Genomic DNA, 13,122 nt, shown 5'->3' with positions numbered 1-13,122 from the left:
TTAAGAGAATTGCATTACTTCATCTTATAGTACTTTGCTTTGCTGATTGTAAAGCAAACCGTTCACCTCCTGTTAAGTTATTCTTCGTGTTTACTAAAGAAAAAAATTCCTCTATATTTTTATTATTATTACCCATGTATCAAAAGACATTTGATGACTACTTTCGGAATGGTACATTCGAGATTTTAATTAATTACTATATGCATTATACGTGTTTATGCCAATCATCCTGCCCGTCAATTGTTACAACAGATTGTCAAACAGTTTAAGAACAACAAATGCTATTAAATAATTTGATAGCTGTCGAACATGATGCCTTTTGATGTAGTTTTTAAAATTGTTTACTACTCATTTTTACTTTAAGTGTTTTCTATTTTTATGTCACGCAGCAAGACTTAACTAACCGGTTGAGTGAATCTCAGCAAGAAAATCAACGGCTGGCTGAAGAGAATGCCAGGCTACGAGCGATGATTGCAGATGAAAATGAACAGGTAGGCTAATGTTTTACATTATTATACACTATTTAAACATCAATGTTTTTGACTTCCGTCATATTAATACACCTATAGAGAACTTTTCACTGGATTTAATTATAGGTTTAAAAAAAAGAATATTTTTCGTAATCAACTCTATTTAAATATTTTTTTATTTTCATTTTGGGTCAAAAAGACCCATTCTGTGGTTCTAGTGTTAAATCAATAGTCAAATAATCACACAAAAATTATGAACAAATAGCAAACGTAATTTCTTTAGGTTCCCGCCACTGCACCGCCTGCTCCTTCTACTCCACCGCCTGCTCCTGCTACTCCACCGCTGGCTATTGCTACTCCACCGCTGGCTATTGCTACTCCACCGCTGGCTATTGCTACTCCACCGCTGGCTATTGCTACTCCACCGCTGGCTATTGCTACTCCACCGCTGGCTATTGCTACTCCACCGCTGGCTATTGCTACTCCACCGCTGGCTATTGCTACTCCACCGCTGGCTATTGCTACTCCACCGCTGGCTATTGCTACTCCACCGCTGGCTATTGCTACTCCACCGCTGGCTCCTGCTACTCCACCGCTGGCTCCTGCTACTCCACCGCTGGCTCCTGCTACTCCACCGCTGGCTCCTGCTACTCCACCACCTGTTCATGCTACTCCACCACCTTCTGCCAGGGCACGTAAGTGTCACTATTTTATATATGTCGATTGACATCGCCGTAAGACTATCGAGTTAATACTCCCAACTGACTCTTAAGCCTGAGCTTAAAAAAACTCAAAACATGGCAAACCTTTATTTATGCTGCGTTTCATTTGACTCTGTTAGAATTTATAAATTACATCTTATGAAAGGGTAAAATTTTACGCGTAAATTTAAACACAAAAAATACAATAAATCACAGATCGCCTCGTTAAGCATATTGCAAGCGGATGAACTTTAGGAAGCTTATTCATCCATGTCTTAAAGCTCTGGATACTTAATTGATCGTCAATACTGAGTGTGGTAGAAAATATTCTTATGAATAGAAAAATTACGCACAAATTTAGAAAGATTGATTCCTGGAATATCACTCGTATCGTAACATAGGCGGATTGATAAATCGGAAGTTATCTTTATTTCGTATGGTTTATATTCCCATCGATTGCTTGTTCGTAGGGTCTTTACAGTCTTATGTCACTTTCTTGAACTTACCAAAGTAGCACCTAATATTAGATAACATCTTTTAATATTAGAGAATAAATTCTAATATTAGAAAGTAACAAAAGAGTAGTGTTGCTTTTTATATTTGGAGTAAGCAAGAGGAAGATTTGGATGACAAAAGAATAATTCGGCCAGAAAATTTTACTTAATTTTCTGTATTGCTGTAAAGCAGTAAAATATAGAACAAAAGTTTTATAATGTCATTCAATGCATTATTTACTTAGCAATACAGAAATACTAAATAAAATTATGTTAGGGAATTCTGCTACCATCCATTTTCCTCCTTCTTACTCCAAAGTATTTATTATGTTCTGTTAAATTTTTGAATATTTCTGACCTATTTCAGAAATAATGTTATATTGTAATTTTTATTGATATGGATATTTTTTTCTTTTCTGTATACAATGGGTTTCCTGACTAATTTTCTCACATTAATACATTTCAAGTCTTTTAGTTTCAAAATGTATTAATTTTTTTAGATATTTACCTATTTTATCAAAATTTTAATTGAATTTGTTAGTTTGTAAGACATGCTTTTTAAAAGTCGTAATTTAAGCTATTTGCAATTTCACAATTATCATTCATTATTTATATTCTGAAACTTTATGATAAGAAACCACACTATTTAATTACTAAGTTAAATTTACATTTGAATTGAGTTAAATGTTTTCCTTAGAAATTTTTTTAAATAGAACTGTCATTAATTTCCAAAAATATTAAAATAAAATTATATCTCGAATTTTTAAATTGTTATTTTTTGTAATAATTAAGACGATTCAGAAATTTTAAATATATTCAAATTATTTATTTGCATAAATCTCTTGCATATTTTTTTCCCTCTTATTTCACTGAAAATAAATGGAAAAATACTTAAGTATATTTATTCTTTTAAAATCTGAAATTTTACTTAACACTGAAAGATAAAACTCTAAGGCACACGTAGAAATATTTTCAGGGACTGAAACCAGGAAAGCCTTTATGAATTTTAATTAAAAAATTTGCCAATAATTTTTTGTACTGTAAAAATGTTACATTGGTGCATCAGAAATTTTTAAAAATTCGTTCATTAGTTAAAGGTACTATGTACTAACCAGCATTTTTAGCCGAAAAATTTAGGTATCACATATGGTTCGAAATCCAAAAAAAAAAAAAAAAAAAAAAAAAGAAAGAAAGAAAAGCAGAAAATATTGTGTTTTATCAAAATTAACTAAATTTGCACAAACATTTATCTGCTTACAAGAATGAGACGGAAAAACATAAAATCTTTTTTAACTTTCCTTTAGTATTAATGACCCGAATTTGACTACCATCAGTATTTTGTTCAAAATTATTTTTTGTTCAATCACAAAATTTGTCTCAAATCACAAAACGTTTGTTCAAAATTTATCAATTCCATTGTTTGTCTTTCGTTGATAAGATATTATGCATTACAAGCATAGTAAAAACAAACATATCATGGCAGGTATACGTCTTAAACGGGACTCTTTGAAAAAATCAAATTTCAAGCGAATATTCATGGGAAAATTTCCAAAATTGAAGTAATAAGCACAATGTTGACAATAAAAATAATCACAAGTTTTAGATGGACTTTGAGATCAGCGTTGAAGGAAAATTTCCATATCAAAAGATTAAATATAATCAAACTTTAAATAAATTTACCTGTTTTCATGACTCTTAAGCACCATCTACCGCAAGAACTTGCCAACCTTATATTTTATGAAATTTTATCATTGCAAATATGATACCTGACAAATCCAATTTTTTAAAATTTTGAAGATTTATTACAAAGTTGTAGAAGAAACCACACACTACAGTAATTAAGACAAAAACACATGATACACATTAGAACTATTTCAAAGCAAAGTAATTATACTTAAAAATTAAACACACTATAAATGTGATACATTACCTTCAGTGTTTAAAATTAACATCTATAACCTTTTCGTAAAACATTAGTTAAAAATACATAATTGTTATAAGAAAAATAATTTTTTTCATGACTATTTGATTCAGTTTATTCTTCCAATTGCAAGTTTTGTTCACTTGAAATTAATATCCATAAAATGCATTTTTGAAAGTTTTTAGGAAACGTTCAGAAACAATGTAACCACACAAAACAGGGATCACAGGTTTCATTTTCTCTTATAACATCGCAATCAACATGAGAACTTCCCCTATTTAAAATACACCTTTTTAAATATCATCCCAGCATATTACTCACAGCTTTCCATCAGGGTGTGCAATCTCCATTTTCAGTGTCCAGCTGCCCTTATCAAAAATGAACCAGCCTTGAGAACATTTAAAAACAGTTTCTTCGTTGTAGATTTTCTTGAAAATGAAGAGCTATCGCTGAAATTGAAAAAAATAAAATAAAATTTTCAAGGAAAATACCAAATTTAAAACTATTATTTGAAACTTAAATTATATAATTTGAAAATGTTTTCAGGAAATTATAACATCCTTTAAAATGAAATTCAATGTGTAAATTCCGGTATCGATACCTACATAAAAAAATCTCGGTAGCGCCACACAAGAAGCACAAATCAATACAGTGGGAAGGAGATTAACTAAGATCATAAGTACTCCCAAGTATCAAATTTTGTTTTGATAAATTAAAACTGCGAAACCCCCTTTTAATAGACCTGAAAATAACAACTCGCTATGTTGCAAGTCAACGTGGCGAAAAATGTTAAACATACAACTGTTTATTTTCTTCCATTGATTAGTTTAAAAATCGTTTAATGTACGTCATTGTAAAAATATACTCTAGGAATTCCATCAATTCGTGATTGAAAAAGTCCTGTAGAAGGAGAATTCTTTAACAATTCACATATTTCAAAATTGTAATATTTACATTAAATATATTCTTCCCCCTAAATATTTTTACATGTCGTTCTTTAAAAATCAGTATGCTTGATTAAATTTTTTTCACATATTTATTATTTTTATGGTTTATTTAAATTTTTTCAGCTTTAGATTATTTCTAATAGTATTTTTAAAAAAATATAATTTAATCAAAGTAAAAATTAAGTTTGCAAAATGTGGCTTTTAAATGTCTTAAATGGCATCCTATTGATATTGGTCATCAACTCATTAGTTTTAAGAAACAAATGGCAGCTAAGACATAGTATATACCAGGTTATTAACTGTAAGATTTAAATTTGCAGGTCTATTTTTTAGTTGGAGTGAGCATTCAGGCATATTCCGATAAGAAAATATATCAAATTCAATGATTTTAATTTTAAGACAAGCTTATACGAAGCCAACAGGAAACGTTGCATTTTTTGCTTAATAAAATTGTACCAACTTTCCAACTTTACTCTTCATTCAACATAAGCACCATTTTGAATGGACCACATTATAGTTTACTTTTTAATCATTTACAAATTAATATAAATAATGATGCATCAAAAACATATAGATCAGTCGGCTTTCAAGAAATTTAATTTAAAACGTTTTAATTCATTGTTTTACAATATTTTAAACATGAAATTTTAATATGGTTACAATATTGTTTGTATTAAACTTTCAACATTCTACAATGTAATGACTCTAACTGAGCTAAAAGTAGCAGATTATTAATTTTTTAATTGTCCTAACATGGCTTATTTGTTTACAGACAATTATATATTTCTTTTTCATCGTTGCAGAAAAATTCTATCACAGACGATTAACTAAACAAACGTTGTTTTACGAACATATTCTGAACTAATTTGCAGTATTTATAACAAGACAACATGTTTTACATAAGAAGTCAACTAATGCGCACGGACTATAATGTTCATGAAGTCAATAATGATCACAATTCACAATATTTTCTTACTTTATTAGATACATGATCAATAAATTAATTCTTAAATGTATTGATTAAGCGTTAAAGTACACTAGATGTTTCTGTAACATCTCTCTAACATATTGTGCTTTATATTACTTTTCTTATTGATAATCATCTTAAGAAAAAAACTACCTACGATACTTTTTTAATGTTCTAAGTAACTGTCACTGAAATTTATAAAGTTTACTAAAAATTACTAAATTATAAATACCTTAAGAAGTTGAAGCAGTTCATACCAGTTTGCCGACCACAAAGAATTTGGCAATTGGAAGTAAGCAATCGTGAAGAAATTACAACTCAGCATTTGAAAAAGTTTTTCCAGTTTTATATTGTTCGCGAACAGAATTTACTTAAACTAATATTTTCGTACGTTTTCTGACATAAAATTGCATTGTCTGAAAATGATATTTTAAGTAATATTTAAATTATTTTCTTTCATAAATACATGTTTGTTTATTAATAATATGGGATGCCCTTTCACAAAAAGTGTCACTTGAACAAAAGTAATGAAATAGATAATTTCATAAGCTCGAATGTTAGATTGAGTACTATTTAATGTTATATTACATTATCTCCAATATTAGAAGATAGGATTTATGAGTCTAGCATTTTTCGAGCACGGCAGTATTATATTTCCTCTTTCTAATGCTACATAATATCATTTTGTTACCTGGTTATAATAAGCTGATCTTAAAATAATTATTTTTATTGTAATGTCCCATAGTAAAGGATAATTTAAAAACAATGGATAGTTGGCAAAGTTAAATATCTGCACAGACTCCATGAAATAATCGACAACAACTCACTTCACTAGTTAAGTACAATTCAGAAATGTGGTCCACTTAAAAACGGAACTAATTTCAACACCCTCTTATGTCATCTCGCTTAATTTTGTATTTTTCTCTTATAGGCAGACCTTCCACTGGGTCTTCGCCAGCTTATCAAAGCCCAGTAAAGAGAAAGAAAGGCGAAAGAACAACGGAGGCTTCACGACTGAGGGAGTATTCTCAAAACATAGGTCGACCTCTCTCCATGAAACAATTGCTAGAGCCACAAATGAGACTGAGAGATAGGAAAAAATTCAAAGTCTGTTATAAAGGAATGTGCTAGTGCTTCTGGTGAGTAAGTTTCTTTTATCCTGCTTTTGCTTTTATTTTCTGTGTTAGGTTTATCGAATAAATCTTTATGCAGTTACCTGTAATATAGAAGTAATTGAGTTACAGAATAAAAATGTCTGTATCTTTTGTTTTTCAGATCGGTCTTGAAATTGTTTTAGTTCTACTGTTCCAGTTACTTAATTATTGTTAAATTTTACTGAAAAAATTGTTCAGAAAGTTCTTTGATGCCCCTGTTCAGTTCATTTTGTTCAAGTTTAAACATTTCATTTATCAAAAAATTTTATGCAGTTGATTTGACTGCTTTTTGGAATCCAGACTGCTTTTTGGATTGTTGTGATGCTCTGACGTAAGAAGATGATGAGTCATGTTATGGTAAGTTCTATTTCATTCAGTTTCTTATAGAATTCAATTATGAGTAAAGAAAAGAACGATAACTTTTCCTTTACAGATCATTTTCCCCCTCTAAGGTTAAACTCTAAATGTAAAATAAATATGTTTAATAGTAAGTGTTATCTATAATTTAAGTTATAGAATCAATATTTTCATGTAGATTATAATTTTTTTAAATAAATATCCAATAAAAAATTCATCCGATTTCATTTCGAACTGAAATTTTACTGCTAAAACTTTAAATATTTTCTATTTTCGATGATTGTCTTAAAAATTTATTTCTTATATTTTGATATGTGTGTCTAGTGATGGGATATAAAATGGCAAAAGTTAATAATTGTGTTCTTATTTTTAGAGATTCTTTTTCATATGTGATATTTATAAAAATAAACTAAGAACCAATCATTTTATAATATGCAAAAGAACGAAATTTGTCGCTAAATCAAGCGGAACTAGATTGTAAACTGTTTAATAAACAATTGTAAACTGTTAATTGCACACTTAAAATTCTTTTAAATAAAAAAAAACTAAATGAAATATGTAATATTAATGTACTTCATTCAATATATATATATATATATATATATATATATATATATATATATATATATATATATATATATATATATATATATATATATATATATATATATATTTAATAGTGCGTATTGCTAGATACAGGCTGAAACTTATCTTTGCCATTACGGAAATATTGAAACATTACTTTAAAATTATTTGATTTTGATCGTTACAAATTTTAAATATGCATTGGTATTGTGGTGACCCGGACGTGATATGATCACGTCCGGGTCACCAATGTGGGCCAGTTGCTATCGACAATGTCGACCTTCATTTATGAAATAGTACACCACCATAGAATCGAGTTAACATGTCTTGTATACTAGTGAATTGGAGTAGTATTTTTGTAGTTGTAGATACGCTATAGTATAATGATATTAGCAAATTGAAGCTGGTTATTTTTTTAAGGCAGCAGTACCATAAAAACTTGACTTGTTCAGTTGCTGTTCTAAGCAAACTTGCAAAATAACTTGATGTTCTAAGCAAAGTTATTCTGATATAAAAAATAATATAGTTTATTATTTTATGTTAATATTTGCCTTTGTTATAGTAGAGCACCAGTTTTAAATTCTTTCCTTTTCATTACTAATTTAAAAGATAGAGTGTGTTCTGGGAAACCTAGAGTAATCCATGAAGTTTCAATCTCTGAAAAAAGTTAAAAATATCAATGCAAACAAATTATTGAAAGATAATTTCGTCATTGCGTAAGTCTATGTTATCTTCTCCTTTATTTTCACTCTGATATTTTAAGAATTTCTTTTTAGTATTCGAAGCTTCATGTCTTACTCCAGATTAGTCTGAATTCACTTTTTCTGCCCATTAAATTTTAAATTAGTCATGGTTAATCAATGAGAATTTATGATGAAAAGTTTCTCCCATGCTATATAGCGTTCTCTTAATGCCAATTATACTTTCTTCTTAATTCGCAATATCACGAGAACTTAAAGAAATGAAAAACATTTTTTTTCCAATTATTAAATTAATTTATCCATTGATAATTCCATACAAAAGAAAATTTTTAATAAATATATATTTTCATTGTTTTATTTAAAAATTGTCAAAAGTCAACAATATGCAAATTTTTACATCATTTTAAAGAATATAATACCTAAATACGAAAATTGAATGAAATTGATTAAATAATTCTAAGAATTACCCTAAACTATGCTAGCCTTATTCTTGAAATCAAGGTTCGACATCCTTTTTTTTGGTAATAAAATAAATTTTTTTTTAAATTATTTTTTTTGTAAATTGAAAGCTTTCAATTTGTAAGTAGTTAAATTTTAAAAATGCAATTGTAGATTAAATGTTGTTACAAATAAATCATAACAATTTTAAATTGAAACTAATACTGCATTAAAAAACTGATTTAATGTATTGTAAATGCAAATACGTAAAAATTATTAAATATAGAATTATGTATTAACAACTGAAAAAGAGGTTAAAATAAATAAATATTTATTTCAATTTTTTTTTGTATTTAATATATTTGCAATGAAATGTAGTTTTTAAGATTGTATTTTAGAGCTAGGAATAAATAGCATATTCCTTACTATCATGTTTATTGAAAAAAATAATAATCCATATTAAATAAGTATTCTTTACAGATGATGCATGTGCAAAGATTCCACTTTCTTTTCTTACATTTTGAAAAATCCAAATGAAATATAAGATTTTTAAAACGACATTTTAAAAGTACTGGAAGTATTAATGCAATTTTACTAATTAAAATTCATGAACACAGCAATAAGCTTATAATTGATTATATTCGAAAAATAAGAATCAATTTAAAAAAACATTGTAGCGATTACGTCTTATTTTTTGGGAGTGGTCCCTTAATTCCCTATAGGGAAGTTTTATTAAAATTTATCATTTGTAATATTTTTGAAATTTTTTAAGATGCAATTTTAATGAGAATTTTGATTTATTTTGTGGTCGAAAGCTCCTAAAAGTAATTATTTCAAAGTATGTGCTTGGTTTACAATAAACAGTCTTTTGTTAAAAATACTTAAAAGTGTTGAATTCAAGAGCTTGGTTTGTAAGCATATTAATGAGTGGGTATATCGTAATATAAGTATAACTCACTGATGGTTCTGCATGTAAGAAATCGTATTTTGACCTTCTTGCATTGCAAAACCTGTTTTTTTCCCCTTGTTATAAGGCATATTGTGGAGAAGCTTCCTTTGGATATTAAGAGAATTTTTTTTTCTATAAATAATGTGTAAATCTTGTAAATGAATCCCAATGGTTTAAAATATTTCATTCCTATTGAATTAGGTTTTGTAATGCATAAAAATAAAGTTTTAACTTTTTTGAAGATTTTATTGAAATTTAATGCTAATAAAATGAATAAATAAAATGCAATGAATAAATAAAATGCATGTAATTTATGCGAATATACATACATATATCTATGTATACATATATTTTTATTTTTAAAAAGGAGTTCAGAAAAAAAAATCCCGAGGAAGGAGGAGGCAACCAGACTTTGAACTTTTTAAAAAGTTTGGATACAACAAATAGTTTTCTGAAGGATTTCAATTAGATAGAAAGTAGTTTTTGCCGATATTCTGGTTTGTAAGATAAACACCAGTTTCTGGGATTCAGGCTGATTGTGCTATACGTGCCACTTTTCTAATGTTATATGCTCCTGGATGGAAATAATGCTGCAGAAGCCATGAAGGTACAAAATTAGTTTAAATTTTTTGTCTTGATTCACACTCTGCATTTTTTAAGTTCGTTCTGTTGATATGTTATTTTCTATAAAGTTGAATTGCTAGGCGTGTTAGTTTCGTAGAAGTTGAGTTGCAGTTAAACTTGTTAGAATTTTAAGACATTATGCTTATAGATTGAATTGAAATTCTATTGAAATTTAATTTTTGTGATAGAGTATGGTTTTATTAAACTATGTATGGAACCAAATTTGACTTGGAACATCACATATAATATTATGCCCCCCCCAGTTCTGAAATGGTATGATGTTGCAGATGATTGATTTTCAGTTTCATGTTTTGGTTTGTGTTATCGCCACAAATTATCATATTTCAAAATTGTGAAAGTTACACACTTTCTGTATTGTAATTTTTCATTTAAACTCACTTTATTAACTTTTTTTGTTAACAAAAATTCAAATAGTGTTATGTAAGTGTGTTGTACCACAGTAAATGCGTACGTTATATCTTTTAGTGACTAGTTTGTAGAGACTGATAGATAAATCTTCTATCTAACCGTGCATTGCAGTAAGATAACTTTGAATTGTAGATTTATAATGAAGGAATGTTAAAACATCTCCATGACAGAATAGTGCTTATCCACATGTGTTGGAATAAACCAAATTGTTCAGGGACGAAGTCCGATATTGTTATAAGTTGAGTTGAGGTTTATAGTTAAAGGGTTAAAAATCCTGAAAAGAAACCAATCGCTCTTGATGAGTGCTTATGCAGGGCTAATGTAATCATAACTGCAAACTCTACTGGATTTTCAGTAGATACTGGATTTTGGCAGTTTCTCCTGGTCTACTGGTTTAAATAAAATTGTTAAAATCCTGGTTTTTGGACATTTTAGAAAATTCCCTAAAATTGAGTAAATTTCCTAAAAAAATCCCTACTGAAGTAGAATTTTTGAACAGATTATTGCTTGATTGTTTAAATATTAAAATAAGTATTACTAATACATAATGAAGTGAACCTCATTTATAGAAATCAGTTCAAAACTTTTTTTTTTTCTAAAATTTTCTGTTAATTTTTATTTAGAACTCTTTTTAAATTAAAAAAAATCTTTTGACGATCTTTGATATATTATATGCCTATTAATATTCAAAATTAGGAGTAAACTTAATACATAACATTTCAAGCATGTTTAATGTCAATCATAAGTGGAAAATATTTCAGTTTTTCTATTCTGATGCCTATAAAACTCCCTAAAACTCCCAACAATTATCATGAAATTTATATTTCGTAAAATCTACAGGAATTTTTCCTATCCATGATGACAATTATGTATAAGCCACAAATTAAAAATTTTCCTGCAGAGCATTTTCGGTGAAAAAAAACCAAGATTTTCATGTTGACAATAAAATGCTTCTGCTTATTTTGCTACCATTTAGTGAAAATAACTGAGTTGTAAATTGCTTGTTTAGGAATAGTACTCAAGAAAAAAATGAGGTTATAACTATTTTACTCTAATCTCTTTGTCTATACTGCCACATTAACATAGTTGCTTTTAAAAATTGAAATTTTTTTGAAAGTATATGTAACAACAATCTATCTCAAAAATCGCAAATATGTAACTAAATTTTCAAACTCCCCATAAGTTGAAGAAAAAATTTGAAAATTTTGTTTGACGCGGCAACGAAGCTACTTGCTTTAAGTCTTGATAAAAATTATAACTCACTTTTTAAGAGTAAATAAACAGTGGTGTATTTTAGAAATTTCATTTTCAAAGTTAAAAATAAGCAAGTATTACAGATTTTTAAAAAAAAAAATTTTTTTTAGGAATTTTGTTTCAAAATTTGATTTTATTCTGAATGAATTATTATAACACATGATTTTGCATTATTTATTTGTTTGATCTTTATTATTTTCAGAATAGGGATTCGGATATTTTAAGAGCCTAAATATTAGGATGTGATAATGGTGGAAATAAGTACTGGTACTTTTATGGAACGAGATTATACAAAGAACAACCTGCCCTGGAAAAAAATTAAATTGGTAAGCTTAATTTCATGAATACCAGTTTTTATTTTAAATATTTCCTATTTCTCTGCTCAAAGCTTCGTTTTTAAATTTTCTTAAGTTGGTTCATAAAATTTAAAAATGCTATTCCAGCTTTTTTAAATGATTTACTTTTTGTTGTATTGTAATTCGTGTATGCAATTTTTTTTTTAAAAGAAGGAGTCAAAAGTTTTTTTTTTTTTAAACTTTTAATTTGGTACTTATTAAATCTTTATTTTTTTTAGAAAATATTAAGTATGCATAGACATATTTTAAACCTCAAATCATTAAAAAAAATGTTCGTTGTTTCTATGTGGGGATATTTAATGGGTAAAATAAATGTGGTAAAAAAATAGATGATTTATGAAATTAATTAATAAAATCGATGAAATAATATATTATCAAATTTTACTGCATAAAATTTCTGGTATAGTTATTTATATATTGTTTAAAGTTTTTTTTTAATGCAATTACTTATAGCTAAACAATGTTTTATTTTAAGGACAGCAGAAAGTGAGGAGGTACAAAGCGAGATCGTCCTCGAAGAATCCCTTGAAAGTCTGAAGGAGAAAGGTAATTATAAATTTACTAGAATGAAAGTCAAAATTTTAGTATCATTATGAAATGAGATGAAATTACTTGTTTTTTATTATAATTACACTGTCATGTTCCTTTTTGTAAAACACTTTATTGTTTCACTTTATTACAATATTAAAGTTTGATTTCGAAAACTCTTTATAAATTATTTTTATTGATTTTCTGAATTTTGTAAAAACAAGTACCTTTTGTTAAATTTTAATAA

General features: G+C 27.6%; 1 protein-coding gene across 2 annotated transcripts in view; it reads left to right on the top strand.

The window, feature by feature from the left end:
* LOC147816001 (uncharacterized) overlaps positions 1 to 12,893 on the top strand; it is a 30,297-nt gene extending 17,404 nt beyond the window's left edge. Inside the window, exons 9-15 of one of the 2 annotated variants that reach the window (XM_087157984.1) lie at positions 390 to 491; positions 754 to 1,165; positions 6,432 to 6,639; positions 6,776 to 7,011; positions 10,052 to 10,291; positions 12,194 to 12,317; positions 12,828 to 12,893. In XM_087157984.1, the coding sequence (XP_087014110.1) occupies positions 390 to 491; positions 754 to 1,165; positions 6,432 to 6,631 (714 nt within the window). In that variant the 3' untranslated portion in view covers positions 6,632 to 6,639; positions 6,776 to 7,011; positions 10,052 to 10,291; positions 12,194 to 12,317; positions 12,828 to 12,893. Of the gene's footprint in view, positions 1 to 389; positions 492 to 753; positions 1,166 to 6,431; positions 6,640 to 6,775; positions 7,012 to 10,051; positions 10,292 to 12,193; positions 12,318 to 12,822 lie in introns of both variants that reach the window. The other variant, XM_087157983.1, reaches the window with a different exon arrangement.
* Positions 12,894 to 13,122: the final 229 nt, after the last annotated feature.

The sequence above is a fragment of the Parasteatoda tepidariorum genome, chromosome 2, assembly GCF_982258835.1.
Source record: "Parasteatoda tepidariorum strain Cologne lab strain chromosome 2, Ptep-v5.0, whole genome shotgun sequence".
In the NCBI taxonomy this organism is placed as follows: Eukaryota; Metazoa; Arthropoda; class Arachnida; order Araneae; family Theridiidae; genus Parasteatoda; species Parasteatoda tepidariorum.
Note: the sequence above shows the minus strand (reverse complement) of the source record. Positions and strands in the feature narration are given on the sequence as shown.